This window comes from Rhinopithecus roxellana, chromosome 2, assembly GCF_007565055.1.
Source record: "Rhinopithecus roxellana isolate Shanxi Qingling chromosome 2, ASM756505v1, whole genome shotgun sequence".
Taxonomy (NCBI): Eukaryota; Metazoa; Chordata; class Mammalia; order Primates; family Cercopithecidae; genus Rhinopithecus; species Rhinopithecus roxellana.
In genome coordinates, this window is record NC_044550.1 from 109,037,164 (window position 1) to 109,052,262 (window position 15,099).

Consider the following 15,099-nt stretch of genomic DNA (forward strand, 5'->3'; position numbering starts at 1 on the left):
TACCTGGCTGCCATCTAAGAGGCATGAATTAAACTGCTATAGTTTGTCATTATCACCCACTAAATACAGGAATTTGGCTGGATTCAACCCTTAGTATTGTAGATTAGTATCTAATGAAATGCTTTTGTATACATGCTACTAAATATATAATTTTCTCAAGTTTTTTAAAAAAAATGTTCTTAGATTTAATACACTTTCTTGGTATAACGCAGTGTGTAGCATGGCTACTGCTGATGCTTAAAATAGACGAATTAATCACCTGTGTCTGACCGTATTTGTTTACAGAGGAATTATTTAATATTCTCACTCAGGGATGTGATTCTGTTGAACAAATTCACACAATCTAGGTTTTATGGAGTTACTGTAGGAGCTTTGGGGAGAGAAGAGAGAAAGGCATGGCAGTGTGTGTCAGGGGTGAGTACTTCCTATTCAGACCTGGAGTGCTGCAGGGTGATGAAGACAACTAGAGGCAGAAGGATTTGAGGGCAAGGCAAGTTTGCACATTATATTCCTAAGACTGCTTTGAGATTGTGGGGTTGCAATACTGTTTCTGAAATGTGACCACTCAGTGTCAGTAGGACATGGACTTGATTTGTCTGCTTATCCCACCGGTGTACATCGCTGCCTCAGAAAGGCCTTCTACAGTGCCTTGCAGACATTGCTTGTTTGATTTTTATCTTCCCTGCTAGAAGGTTAGCCCATTGAAAGCTTAGACCAGGTCATCAGCACTGTCTTCCCAGCGCCTGGCCAAAGCCTGGCTCACACTAGGTGCTCAGATATGCAGAGTGACAGGAGTAGCTCAATTTGTATGTATTCGTCTAGAATAAATCTGCTGTCGGCATGCTCTGGTCAATCTGTTTCTTTCTTGGTATGCCTTACCTTGGTTGGACATACCCCCAGCATCCTATCCTTCATTTCAGTGGTTTAAAAAATATATGCCCATTGTCTCTTATTGGGAAGCTGAGCAGAAAGAAAACAGTGTCTGTTTTCAGAACCGGTCCTGGCAGCAACACTCACTGATGCCTGTCCCTGCCCATGGGTGGAGCAGTGGGGTGACTCTGCTGCTGGCTGCCCATTGGCCTATTCTCCACCCTCTGCTCTCCTGAGAAGTCAAGTGTGGATTTTGTCTGCTAGTTACCTTTAGCCCAGTGGGCAGCAGCCTGGGGCTCGGCATGTGACTTTTGCCCTGAGAGACCTTAGCAGGCTGGGGGAGCGCGGCTGAGCCCTGCTAACCCCCACCCCACCCCCAGGCTCACCGCCTTCTTCTGTGTCTGCAGTGGGGTGTCACCTAGCAGTCAGCTGTTGGTGGCACAGATGGTGAGTGGTTTTGGAAGTGCTGGTGCCTTCTTTCCAGAATCATGGCCTGAAGAACTCTGCTTATCTGTTCTTTCTTTGCTGTCATGGTAAATCTTGAAATTTCATGTATGTGTGTGTGTGTGTGTGTGTGTGTGTGTACACTTACACAGATTCATTGTAGCAAAGATTGAATGAGCAGAGCAAATACATTATGTTGGTTCTGGTAGTATTAATGGCCTGTAAAACAGGGACTATTAAATTTAAAATTAATTTCATTTAAATTTAAATTTTAGCAGAAAATTTCTGTATTTTAACAAAGAAAAAGAAAATGCACATCAAAACCACAATGCATTTCTCTGATGACCAGTGATGATGAGCATTTTTTCATGTGTCTGTTGGCTGCATACATGTCTTCTTTTGAGAAGTGTCTGTTCATATCGTTTGCCCACTTTTTGATGGGATTTTTTCTTGTAAATTTGTTTGGGTTCTTTGTAGGTTCTGGATATTAGCCCTTTGTCAGATGAGTAGATTGCAAACACTTTCTCCCATTCTGTAGGCTGCCTGTTCACTCCGATGCTGGTTTCTTTCGCTGTGCAGAAGCTTCTTAATTTTATGTGAACACTCCTTGTAGGCAGTGTTTTTACCTGCATGCCTTACTTGTTCTGCACTCAGGATGAACCACAGAGTGTTGGTAGAGGAAATAATCATAACATCTAACATTTTTGAGCACTTTCTAACGTGTGTGAGATCATTCTTACCTCTTTACTTGAGTCATTTAGCCGTCAGAAAAGCCCTGTGGGATAAGGTGCTATTTCCAGCTCCATTTACAGATAAGGAAACTGAGGCACGTGGAGGTGAGGTCATTTGTCCCAAATCATACAGCTCATAAGCTGGGGAGGCAGAATTTGGCTCTAGTATCTAGCATTTAGGGTCTTTTTTTTTTTTTTTCTTTTTTGAGACAGAGTCTCACTTTGTCACCCAGATTGGAGAGCAGTGGCTCACTGCAACCCTCTGTCTCCTGGGTTCAAGCGATTCTCCTGCCTCGGCCTTCTGAGTAGCTGGGATTACAGGTGCCCACCACCACACCCGGTTAATTTTTGTATTTTTTGAAGAGATGGAGTTTCACCATGTTGGCCAGGCTGATCTCGAACTCTTGACCTCGAGTTATCTGCCCGCCTCGGCCTCCCAAAGTGCTGGGATTACAGGCATGAGCTACCGCGCCCGGCTGCATCTAGGATCTTAAATACTATTCCCTACTTTCTCTCAAACACTGTGCTGTATTCCCTCTTTAGACATCTGGTGGTTGGTTTAAAGTTTATGCACACCAATTTATCTGTTGTTTCTTTTGGCTATAATGTCTTGGGGAGTGTAAAAGAAACTGATCTTACCAGAATAGGCAACCGTGAGTTTCCCAGCATTCATATTGACACCGTGGTGGTGTGAGGAGTACAGGAAGGTGAAATTTAGATTGGTGTAACCAGTTTGGGAACTTGTTCTGAGATTGTTGGAAGAAGTAGAAACTGATGGCCCTTAGGTGGTTTGGGCTTGTTCTTCCCCTTCACTCATATTCCCATTAGCCTTGACAATGAGAGTCGAGTGTTTTTGATTAGGTGGACGGAGGAGAGCAGAGACATAATAGCAAAGAAGAAAATAGAAACTTAAATCTACGTATTTGAGTTTTTATGGGAAGAATTCTTCATGAGTAAAATCTTTTTAATATGATTAAAGAAAGGAAGAGAATGGGGTTTTTTCAAGACAAGATAATGGAGAAATAGAATGAAAATGAAATCCTAAAGTGTTTTTAGAAAAATGACACTCGACAGCCAGGAAAAGACCTGGACCATTAGATTGTGGGTTTAATGCCTGGACTGGCCGAGCAGCTACCCAGTTAGATGGCTGGCCTTTGGGAATTCTGGAGTTGTGGAGAGGAGTCCTGCTTCCCTGGAATGAACATGACATTTTTCTCTTCCAACAGAATTCAGCTTAGAGAACTATCAACACAGGACAATGCAGGCCCACGAGTTGTTCCGGTATTTTCGAATGCCAGAGCTGGTTGACTTCCGACAGTACGTGCGTACTCTTCCGACCAACACGCTTATGGGCTTCGGGGCTTTTGCAGCACTCACCACTTTCTGGTACGCCACGAGACCCAAAGCCCTGAAGCCACCATGTGACCTCTCCATGCAGTCGGTGGAAGTGGCGGTGAGTGGAGGGCCCAGCCTGCCTCATGTGTTTTCTCTGCATTTCCCCAGATGAGCTAAGCCTTGTTGAATGTTATGTCGATCAAGATCACAATCACAATAAAATATTTGTTTATAAGTACACTTTATAAATGGAAATGTGCCAAACAAACAAATTACTAATGGTGGTAACCAGAGGTACAGGGCAAAATGTAGGCACAGGGAGAGATGAGAGGGTGTTGGTTGGGTGTCTACCTTCAGTCACATGGAAGATCATTCTAGAAATCACATTGAGTTTCTACCCTGTGGTAGGCATTGTGGTCAGCCTGGAGGATTCCACAAGGAAAAAGACAGCACAGAACCTCTGTTCTCCCAGGGGTTAGATTCCAGCAGGAATGAGAGTTTTCAAACAAACGTTACCAAAAGAATGCGCTTGTGGTACATCCGACACTTAGAACGCATCCCCAGGCTGTGGAGGGACTTTGGGATTTCAGATAGAATAGGGCTGGAGTAAGAACCTGACGGAAGAACATGGCTGCAGAATTCAGGGCAGGACATGAAGAAACAACCCTCAAGAGGCGCGTCTGGCTGGGTTGCTGAGTGCTGTGGTTGTGTGTGACGGGCAGACTGGAGGCTGTGCTCTCATGTCAGGAAAATGAAACTGGAACACAGGCGATTAGGGCTTAATAGGTGGGATGGCGTAAGGAAACCTTAGGATCCTGTCGAAAATGAAACTGGAACACAGGCGATTAGGGCTTAATAGGTGGGATGGCGTAAGGAAACCTTAGGATCCCGTCAGGAAGATTCTTAGTGCTCCTGCTCTCCCTGCCTTTCCTAGTGAGAAAGGCGGGGTGTGGAGAAGGTGAAGAGGCCACATGCTCACTGCTGCTTCCACTCCTCACCTGTTCTTTGGTTTTCTCTATGGTGGCTTGCTTTCCTCTACCCAAGTCAGTCACCCTTCAGTGTTTCCTGCATTCAGCAGATACTCAGAAGAACATTGTGAACCACAGAATCCCCCCATTTACTGCTTCCAGATGGAAGGGATGGAAGGCCTTCCCCACCCTCCCGGGCCGACTGCCGCAGAGGGAGCGCGCGCCCTTCCACACACAGCCCTGGCTGGAGTCCGCGTTTTTGTTATTTATGGGATGCTAGTCTTTGTTTTGTTTAAGACAAGTTCTTGGATTCATTAATGTGAAACTCTTAAAATATATAAAAGATTCTTCAGTCTAATTCATACTGAGATATAAATATAGAATGACTGAACTGCTGAGAAAAGTTAACTTTCTGCTTGATTTCTATTTAGAAGGTCAGGGTACGTTCATATTTCACCTCTGTTGATCACATAGGCTGGGGAAATGAGTGGAATCCCCCTTTTCCTAAGGGATTCCTGTGAGGTTCTGGCATTCCTTCTCTACTGGCAGAGCACCTGATGTATCACAGCAGCGCTACCGTCTCTATGAAGAGCTGTTGGCAAGTGCAGTGTTAAGACATGTATAACTTAGCAGTAACTGTAAGAAATGAGTAATTCCTATTGCATGAGAAATTGTGGGGGCACTTACATATGGTTTTAAGACTTTAGCTTAGCATAAAAATAAAAATCAGGGTTGTAAAGAAGAGGTTAACACTCATGCTGGTGACCTCTAATGAAGACCTAAATTAGAGAACAGGACAGACAAGCTGGGTTAGGAACAGAATCCAAAAAGTGTTTCCTAAGTGTTGGAGCCTGGATTGATCAGGGCCCTGTCTGCAGAACCATGTCCTTGTGTCTGTAATGGCAGCTCACAGTCGTAACTGTGACTCCCTGCGTGCCAAGGAAGAACTTCCATCTTCTGAAGGGTTTTACTGCTGCTGCTCTGTGACTTTGAGCAGTGGATGGAAGCAGATTTTGTGGGTTTGGTTTGTTTTTACATCACTGTCACAGATAATGCAAGCTTTCCGGGGTTAGCCTGTGTTCCGGTTTAGCCTGGCTAAATGCGTCAGCCTGTTCTCCGAGATTGAAGCCCCATGGCTCCCTAGTGAAAACCGTCTTCACTGGAGTGACTGGAAACCTTTTGGAATTGGTCAGAGCCAGACACACGTGGTTCCGTTATGCAAAGTACAGGAGCATGTTGGAGCGGAAAGGGACCAGGGAAAAGAGGGATGGGGCAGATGTGGGACTGGACTCCAACTTAGACCAAGCAGCCTTGGGCAAGTTCACCAGGCTTTTCTGACCTTCAGATTCCTCATATGGAAAACAGCAGTGACAGTACCTTTCCTCCTTCAGTGTTACTAAGAGGACTGAGCAGTTATGCAATGTCTGCTTGGCCCACAATAAGTATGTAGCAATTGTTTTTTCCCTTTCTCTTTTCCCTTCATATTTTATACACAAGAAAACTGAGTCCAAAGAGGTAAAACTGTATCATACAGTTAGTAGAAGGTCCAGAACTCTGTTTTGCTGCCTTCATTGTAGTAGTAGAAAGTTGTATATTGTAACTAGGGCCTTGGGGAAGGGGGCAGTAAACCAGGATAATAAGGAAAGTTTGGATCTGTCCAGATCAATATGAAGAGTCAGTGAACTGAGCCTCTGAACCCAGCAGCAGGCTTGTTTGTTTATTTGGAGACAGTCTTGCTCTGTTGTCCAGGCTGGAGTGCATTGGTGTGGTCATAGCTTACTACAGCCTCAAACTCCTGGGCTCGAGCTGTACTCTCACCTCTAACTCCAGAGTAGCTAGGACTATAGGCATGCAACACCATGCCTGGCTAATTAAAAAAATTTTTTTTAGAGATGAGGTCTTGCTGTGTTAGTCTCAAACTAACGCAAACTAACTAGCTTGCGCCAGGCTAGTCTCAAACTCCTGGGCTCAAGCAATCCTTCCACCTTGACCTCCCAAAGTGCTGGGATTACAGGTGTGAGCCACAGCACCAGGCCTAGAGCAGTCTGTTTTGAAAATGGCTGTGCAGGCAAGGTATTGATGGAAATGGATGGAGCCAAAGGGACAGGTCAAATAAAAACAGAGTCTAGGTTCTGTTGGGTATAGGATCAGAAATTGTCAAGAATTGGGCAGTGGGCTGGGCACAGTGGCTCACGCCTGTAATCCTAGCACTTTGGGAGGCCAAGGTGGGTGGATCACCTGAGGTTAGGAGTTCAAGACCCACCTGACCAATATGGTGAAACCCTGTCTCTACTAAAAATACAAAAATTAGACAGGTGTGGTGGCATGCCTGTAATCCCAGCTACTCGAGAGGCTGAGACGGGGGAATTGCTTGAACCTGGGAGGCGGAGGTTGCAGTGAACCGTGATTGCGCCACTGCACTCCAGCCTGGGCGACAGAGCGAGACTCCATCTTAAAATAAATAAATAAATAAGTAAGTAAAAAATAAAAAATAAAGAATCGGGTAATGGTGAGGACTGGTATGAAAGGGGCACAGGACTGTGAAAACCTAAGTGGTTCTGCCCTTCCCTCATCCTCTATCCCTGAACCAGGTCAGACATAGGTGAAGTCAGAGCAGAACTTGGTGTTGATGCGGTTTCAGGTCCACCTATCAGAGTTTGTGAGATTTAGGCCATGAACCATTATAAATATAGATGAGAACCTTTGTAATTGCTGAAGGAGGTAGTAGTGCAGGCAAGTCCTGTGTGCAAGACCTGCTGCTCCCAGTTAGTACGGACCCCTATGACATTCACAGAAGCTCAGAATGTCTGAGATGCTCTGGAAGCCACCTTATCTCCGTCTACAGCTACAACTCCAATGATCACATTCAGTGCTACGCTGGCACAGCCAGCCTGGCCCTGCTCTGGATTGGAGGCATCCTCAAGGGCTGCTTCCTGTGGAAGCAGTTTCGCTGGACTGCGGGGAGCCACTGGAATTTTGGATACTGGGCCTTGGGGTCACTTGGGAATGGGAATGGCTGCTGTGTGGCCCTGTTTGCTAGAGGGGGGCCGTTGGTGATGAGCCCCATGCAAGTGGCACCTGCCCTGCGCCTGCTCCTTCTAAGCCAGTGAGATGGAGACCCTCCAGAGAGAGTAGGTGAGTTACTGTCCTTATGAGAGAGGTGGTATGGGCATTGAGATGACTGACTTGTCAAATTAGTTCGGAAAGATTTTTGACAACTACTACAAGATCATAATGTCCTTAAACAAAAACCTGTGGTATGTGTTATTTGTTTGTTTTTAAATATTAGAGAAGGGAATAAATTTTAGCAAGTAAAAACTTTTTTATGCCTTCAAGTCTTTTCTAAGACTTACTTTTAAGAGTATCAAAACCTGGGTTAAGATTTACTTCTGGTGACTAACCCAGTCAGACTGTCACAGATTCACTGTTTAGATTGTTATCAGACCTTGGTTCCAGCATGGGTTCGTATCTTATAATACACAGAACCATTTCCTTGGGTATGACTGATCTTGTTTCCTAGTTGGATGACTAAATTCCACACCAAATGATCTCATGACCTCCAGGTCACATGCTGGCCGGTGGCCCTTTTGCATGAGAGATTGAAATTTATACATCTGTATGTTGGCATGTATATGGTTAGTGACTTGCTTTAGCATTTTAATCCTGTGCTTCATAAAGCCTGCCACAGAGGATGTGACACTTTGGGTTTAATTCTCCACAAGTCACAGAGAATAGTTACCAGATCTATATTCATTCAGCAAGGACTCGAGTTTTTCTGGCACGATGTGCACAGTACCAGGGCAGAGAAGGCTGCTGCCCCCAGGGAGCTCCAGGCCAGCAGGAAGTACCACTCAGACCCCTTGTCCTTGGCAGAGGGTGAGACCCCTCTTGAGACTAGAGCAGTCAATGCAAGTGACTTGTTTTCATGCCACAGAACTACAGCTGTAGGTTCATTCTCAGGTAAGGATTTGGAAGAAGCAAACTACAGGTGGCATATCCAGGCTGTGGAAGCCAGTGCTCAATCAACAGCATGGTTTACAATTCAAAAGTCACACTCCACCAGAGGCCTTCTCAGTGTCATGATCTGCATGAGCAAACCACAGACCTCCCAGCTCACATGCACACTGCAACAAGGACTAGCATCCTTCATCCATGTTTACAGGGTGTATATGGACATATTACCAAGTAGGATTTCCCCATGTGGCTGGTGGAATCCCTCATTTCCACATAATGATACCTCACATGTATGCATGTAAAGGCCCACTTGCAAACTGGGAGAAGTAATTTTGCAGGAGAAGAGAGCAGGTCATTGATGCATAAGTTTTTATGAAAACTCACACCAGATTTGTGGAGAGAAAGCAAGTGTGGGCCTATGGGGATCATGCCAGTGGAAACGCTGAGGGTGGCGAGACACCCTTCTGGACTTGAGTGGCTGGGGCCCACTCTGAGCGGGAGCTGTTGTTGATCTGGGCAAGATTACACGTGTCTGTGAGGCAAACATTTAGAGACAAGCCTAAATGGAAACTGCCAGGAGAGGGCAGGAAGGGAGCTGTCCAGGAAGGGCAGCTGGGGTTAAGTTGGATGGTGGTGTCACTCGCCCTCACTGGCACCAGCCTGGTGGGTCGGAAGAAGGAGTGTCACAGTCAGTTGCAAGATGGGGCAATAGATGAATGATTTTGAACCAAGTGGGAGGTAGCAGGTGAACGTTGAGAGGAAGGGACAAGTATTAGGAACAGTCGTAGTAGCATCTGGTTGTTTCTGCAGTCATTTGTCAATATGACCTAATAAATACTGTTTCTACAGTCATTTGTAAATGTAAACCTAATTCTCATCTCTGGGAAGCTTTAGAACAGAAATCAGTTATCTGATGTATATTTAACTAGAAGTGTGTGTGAGGCTTCAGAAGAATCTCCTGATCTGGTGCTCTGGCTTCATCCCTATTCTTCATCCTTATGGAAATCTGGGCTGTTTTTAGGCATTAACTTCCATTTATTACCATGTGTGATTGCAGATTCTGGGTCACTATTCCCCATGGCCTGTTATCTCATGGTCTTGATAGCAACATAATTGTGCAAATGGTCAAATGAAGCTGGAAGCAAAGATTTCCCCTTTTAATTCTACCCCTAGCAACTTTGCTGACATGATACTCAGAGAATTCCTGAAAAGTATTCCAGCATTTGAGGACATTTGCCGCAAGCGATCCTGGCAGTTGGGGCAGTGAGGTCGTGTATTAGTCAGGGTTCTCTAGAGGGACAGAGCTAATAGGATGGATATATAGGAGTTTATTGAGGAGTATTAACGCACATGATCACAAGGACCCACAGTAGGCCATCTGCAAACTGAGGAGCAAGAAAGCCAGTCTGAGTCCCGATGCTGAAGGACGTGAAGTCTGATGTTTGAGGGCAGGAAGCATCCAGCATGGGAGAAAGATGTAGGCTGGGAAGCTAAGCCAGTCTAGTCTTTTCACATTCCTCTGCCTGCTTTTTATTCTGGCTATGCTGGCAGCTGATTAGATGGTGTCCACCAGATTAAGGGTGGGTCTGCCTTTCCCAGCCCACTGACTCAAATGTTAATCTCCTTTGGCAACACCCTCACAGACACACCCAGGATCAATACTTCATATCCTTCGATCCAATAAAGTTGACACTCAGTATTAACAAGCATAGGTGGGATGGAGAGAGTATGCTTAGAGGGGGTGTTTTTGTTTAGAAATGTTATTCTGGCAGGGTGCAAACATCAGCATTTTCATGCCTTGAGGTAACTTTAGCACCTTTTCTAAAACTTAATGAGCTTCTTAATAACAAGTTATGAAAAACCTTGCTAAATTACTTTTTCTTACAAAACTCACATTACAGGAAATAACTGAGTTGCTCTCTGAGAGACTGGAAGACATGTCTGCTGACTTAGGGACGCTTTTAGGTGGCTGAATTAGGTGGGAAAAGTGTTAGCGCTGGTAATGAGCAGTGGTGGTTGGGTGGGGTGGCCTGCAGGGTGAGAACTGAGGGCAGAGTTTCTGATCTTTATGCCAAGACCAGGCGACAGGAGTATTAAGTGCCTGGCTTGGGAATTCAAAGAAAGAAAGAGGTTGATTGTTATATTTAAAAAAGTATTTCTGGACTCCCTTTACCTAGGAAGAAAAAGCTAAAGGTCCCTACAGATATATAGGGAATATGATAAAGCAGGTCTGAAAACACAATTTGATTTTGTACAAATGATGTCGCTTCTCACAGGCTTCATTAAACAGAGAACGTGTGTACGCATACATGACAGAAATGCGTGCTGTAATATTTACTTATGTTTAAAAATAGCCTCCCCAAAATGGAACCAACTGGTGCCAAATGAAAAATGACCAGCATAGACTGTGTTTCTTGACAAAACCCCTTCAGTACCCATTGTCCAAAAGCAACCAAAGGTAGTAGATAGGAATGTGGCTCCCTTTGAACTAGGCAGAAGTGAGGCAGATGCCTTGTATATTCAAATGGTTGGCATGTAAAAATTCTACTGGCAGTCCTCTTTCCTGGAACAGTGTGTATTTGTAGGAATTTGGATGTCGTGACTTCACATTTTCTTCCCTTTCATTGAGGCGGGAGGGTGATACTTCCCCTCTTGTGGTCGGCTGATTTTTTTTTTTTCTGGTGATGAGATATTTTGCAAAGTACCGTGTCAGCCTCCTGCCCCCATCCCCCCATCCCTCTTCAGCAAATCCTCTGGTTGGGATAGTGGGGAGCTGGGAAGTTGGAAACTGGAGATGAACTAGGAATGAAAAGAAAAAAGGTTCTGAGGGTTTATGAGCAAGTGCTGAAAAATCCGAAAACCCAGCCAGGCACAGGTGGCCTGAACCCCACCTCCTCAAGGATGAAGGATGTCTCCACACACGCACAAAGGAGGTGTGGGCATGTTTGGGACCTGCCTGTGAACTGCCAAGCAAACCTTGACGTATCTGGATGTCTCATTGAGCTAGGTTCAAAGCTCCGCTCCACTATGTGGTGGACGTGGGACTAAGAAGGGAAGCAGCCCCCCGAGTCTGAGCTTCCTCATCTGGAGAGGGGCTGGCCTTTAGCAGGCTCTGTACACATTCACTCGCCTTCCATCCTTCCTGCACACCAGTGTCAGGATAGTTCTGCCTTCTGTGCTCAGCTGGGAGGAAAGGATCTTGGGAAGTCAGTCAGTTCAACAGTGAGTATGAATAGTGAGCGTGAGGCCTCACTGTTTCCTTGTGACATTTACAGTTCACTGTATTGGGGGAAATCTGGGAATTTTACAAATATCTATCCATTGTCATTTAGAAATTATTGTGGAGGGGGAGTTGCCCAGGGGCTGGCCTTTAAAAGACCTAGTGTAATATATCAAAGATGTAGTCTGCTAGATAAGAGAGTTGATGGCCAGAGTTCCTCTCTGAAAGGTCACTGGATGGAAAAGTAGTTTTATGTCAGTTTACAAAAAGAAGCACATGATGGAGTTCTGAGCAGGCTAAGATGCATGTAAAATGGAAATGCTGGGAAGGATATGGTTGGCGCTCTGTGTCCGTGGATTAAAAATGTTCCATGGAAATAAATGGATGGTTTTGTCTGTATTGAACATTGCCAGACATTTTTTCCTTGTCACTATTCCCTGAACAATACAGTATAACAGCTACTTATTTACATCACAGGTATTGTGAGTAATCTAGAGACCGTTTAGAGTATACAGAAAGATGTGCATAGGTTATATGCAAATACTATGCCATTTTATATCAGGGACTTGAGCATCTGGATTTGGGTATCCTGAAGGGAAACAGCTGTGTAGACCACGTGTTAGGTGTTAGAAGGAACAAAAAGGAATCACTTTTACCCCTGGTCTGTGGTTCTACGTGCTCCTTTGCACCCCAGAGATGGATTCTGCATTAGAACCCAGCCACGTCTTTGGCAGTCTCTTGGCTCTGCCTCTCCCCCTTCTGCTCCTTTCCCTCTCTCATTCTCCCTTCTCTCCCTTCTCCCTTTTGCCCTGCGTCCACCTCCCTATCCCTCGCCTGCATAAACAATAGCAACACAAGGGGCATTTAACTGCTGTGGCCTGTCGATGCCCATTTGGAGATGGAGATGAATGGCCGTGAGTGGTAAAGCTTGGGCTTCTCTACCCCTAAGAAATCCTCAAGGGTATAATTTGCTTTTGCATTTAAGTAGGGGAGTGGTACAAAATAACTGGCCATTGTGTTTCTATTAGTCACATATTGGTGAGAGCTCTGGCCTTGGAAACCTTTGATAGGCAGATGTTCACGGTTTCCTGGCCTTCCTGCCCCCAAGAGGAACTTGGACTTATTTCCTACTTCAGCCCTTGTGGGGAGATTGACCTCAGGAGGAACCTGAGCTTGTAGAGATGTTGTGGAATATACTCATGACCACCCATTTCACTGTAGTGGGTTTGACTCACCATCTTTTTTTTTTTTTTTTTTTTTTTTTTTAACTGGGAAACCTATATAATCACATTAAAGAGATCTGTAGCAGAAGCAGTAAAAGACCCATGATGCCTGCTGACTCACTGGCTCATAACTGATTTCCTACACATTCAACTGGGGTTGTCTGCTTCTCTTGCCCTGTTTCTTGAGCCCAAGCGACTCCCACACACTGCCACCTGATCGGTAGGTTATGTCAGAAGCCCATAGGGCCAGATTTAAGCTATTTTTCATTTAAATAGGTGTCCCTAGAAATAGCCACGTGGACTTACCTAATACAGTATTTAAGTCCCCAGCTTTTGAAGTGACGCCATCTTGTAAAACCTACAGAAAATTTGGGCTCCAATTGTTACAGCTACGCTTCCCAGCGCTCAGCTTGCAACCCCTTGCTTATGTAGATAAAACTAAGGTTGCTAACACCCAGTTTAAATATAGCATTTTTGTTCAAAGAATAGCAACACTGGGCCAGGCGCAGTGGCTCACACCTGTAATCCCAATACTTTGGGAGGCCTAGGAGGAAGGATCACTTGAGCCCAGGAGTTTGAGACCAGCCTGGGCAGCATAGTGAGACCTTGTCTCTACAAATAATAAAAAAATTAGCCAAGCAAGGTGGCATGTGTCTGTGGTTTCAGCTACTCGGGAGTTAAGTGGAAGGACTGCTTGAGTGCAGACGGTCAAGATGGCAGCAAGCTCTGGTGATGCCACTGAACTCCAGCCTGGGCAACAGAGCACAACCCTGTTTCGAAAAAAAAAAAAGATTCATTATTGGAATGTGTGGTCCTTTCATAGAGCCAAAGATTTTGAAGCATGGATCTTAATGTTTTGTGCCCTTCCCCTTCTTATTCAACCCCCTTTCTTGAAATTACAGTTATGTCTGACAACTGAGTGACAGTGTGACCTTTTATCCACTATCATCGAGCCTTCAATTAGTGTCTCCTTTTGGCAGATGTCTCATTTACTGCTTCATGTTCAAGCTTTCCTCATTATTCTAATTGCTGATTAGGGTAATAATAAATATCTTGCCCCAGGTTACATGTCACGATGTTGCTTTATTGGGGATATCATTCACTTCTTCAACTTTGATTTAGTTCGTTTGCCTCCGTGTTTCTCGGATTCCAGAAGATTATAGACCACCAAAAACTTAAACCTAACTAAAAAATTCTTTAGCTAAAAGTTTGTTGTAAAATGGTCCTCTAGAGCAGTGGTTCTCAAAATAAAATTTGACGTTGACCAAGGTGGTTGACCTGTCTCGAAGGGTTATGGTCTCTGTATGTCCAAAGCTAAACTTCTTCTCTTTTCTGAAGCCTACCCCCAGTGCCCAGTCTTCTATTTGATTAAAGGGAACAGTTTTTCTTCTCAGCCATCCTCCTTTCTGCCTGCACCCCATTACCTGTCAAATCCTGCTCCTGAGTGCTGCAGCACGCCCAGTGCCTTGATCCTTCCCGGTTCCCAACTCCCACTGCCCTATCCAGGTCTGTAGGAGTTGGTTTCTCTCCAGTCTCTCCTCTCCCTCCTGTTCCACACACTGCTTACACTTCTTGTAAATTTCTTTCTAACCCGTTAGCCTGTCCTCACCATTTCCCTGCTGGAAACCTCAATGTCTCTAGCAAGGCGTTTCTCAAACCTTAGCATCCCCTGGAGGGCTTCTTAAAGCGCAGATTGCTGGATTGCATCCCCAGAATTTCGGATTCGGCAGGTCTGCTGTGATTTGCTTTCCTTACCAGTGCCAGGTGTTCCGCAGACCACACTTTGAGAACCTTGGCTTTAGGATGAGCCTGTGCACCTGAGATTTCAGGCTTGCTTCTGTCTGCTCATCCTGACTCTCCCTGCACTCTTCTGCTCAGCCAGGGCTCCCTGGAGTCCCTCTGGTCACTTAGGGACAAGACTTGGGCTCCTTCAGAACAGGCTTGTGTCTTGTTCACCTTATCCCCATCTGCCCATTCACAGCTCGGGGAATTCCTCTGCAGAGTGCAGAAAGTGGTGTTGCTTTTGAAGAGACAGCGCTGAAAAAGACCATGAATGCATTTCTGTTGTGTCAAGAGGTATAGAAGGCACCATCCTAAGCAGAGCATCGTGAGGACCTCCCTGTGGGCGGCCAGGCCGTCTGCATCTCTAGGCCATGCTGAGACAACCACACTTCACCATCATGCTTGGTGCTTTTCTTACCTCTTTTCACTCCCTCTCAGTCTTCCTGTTCTCTATCATTTTGTCCTTTCCCCCTTTCTCTTCCTACCTTAGCCTTGGTGCCTTAGGTGTTTTTGGTGGCTTCATGGGTTAAAGAGGCTTCTGATACTCTCTACAAAGCCAGAAAATTGCTTCT

At 45.2% G+C, this 15,099-nt stretch overlaps 1 protein-coding gene and 1 pseudogene across 6 annotated transcripts in view; both read left to right on the top strand.

Moving 5' to 3' along the window:
* Window positions 1-15,099, top strand: part of ACSL1 (acyl-CoA synthetase long chain family member 1) — a 70,008-nt gene that overhangs the window by 19,427 nt on the left and 35,482 nt on the right. For 4 of the 5 annotated variants that reach the window (XM_030918654.1, XM_030918665.1, XM_030918668.1 and 1 more), the window contains one exon: window positions 3,272-3,498. In XM_030918654.1, coding sequence (XP_030774514.1) covers window positions 3,304-3,498 — 195 coding nt within the window. In that variant the 5' untranslated portion in view covers window positions 3,272-3,303. Of the gene's footprint in view, window positions 1-1,295; window positions 1,404-3,271; window positions 3,499-15,099 lie in introns of those variants that run through there. The other variant, XM_010377934.2, reaches the window with a different exon arrangement.
* On the top strand, window positions 6,824-7,666 carry LOC104673794 (annotated as a pseudogene). The gene has a single exon (XR_749560.2). The product of XR_749560.2 is annotated as a proteoglycan 3 pseudogene (transcript).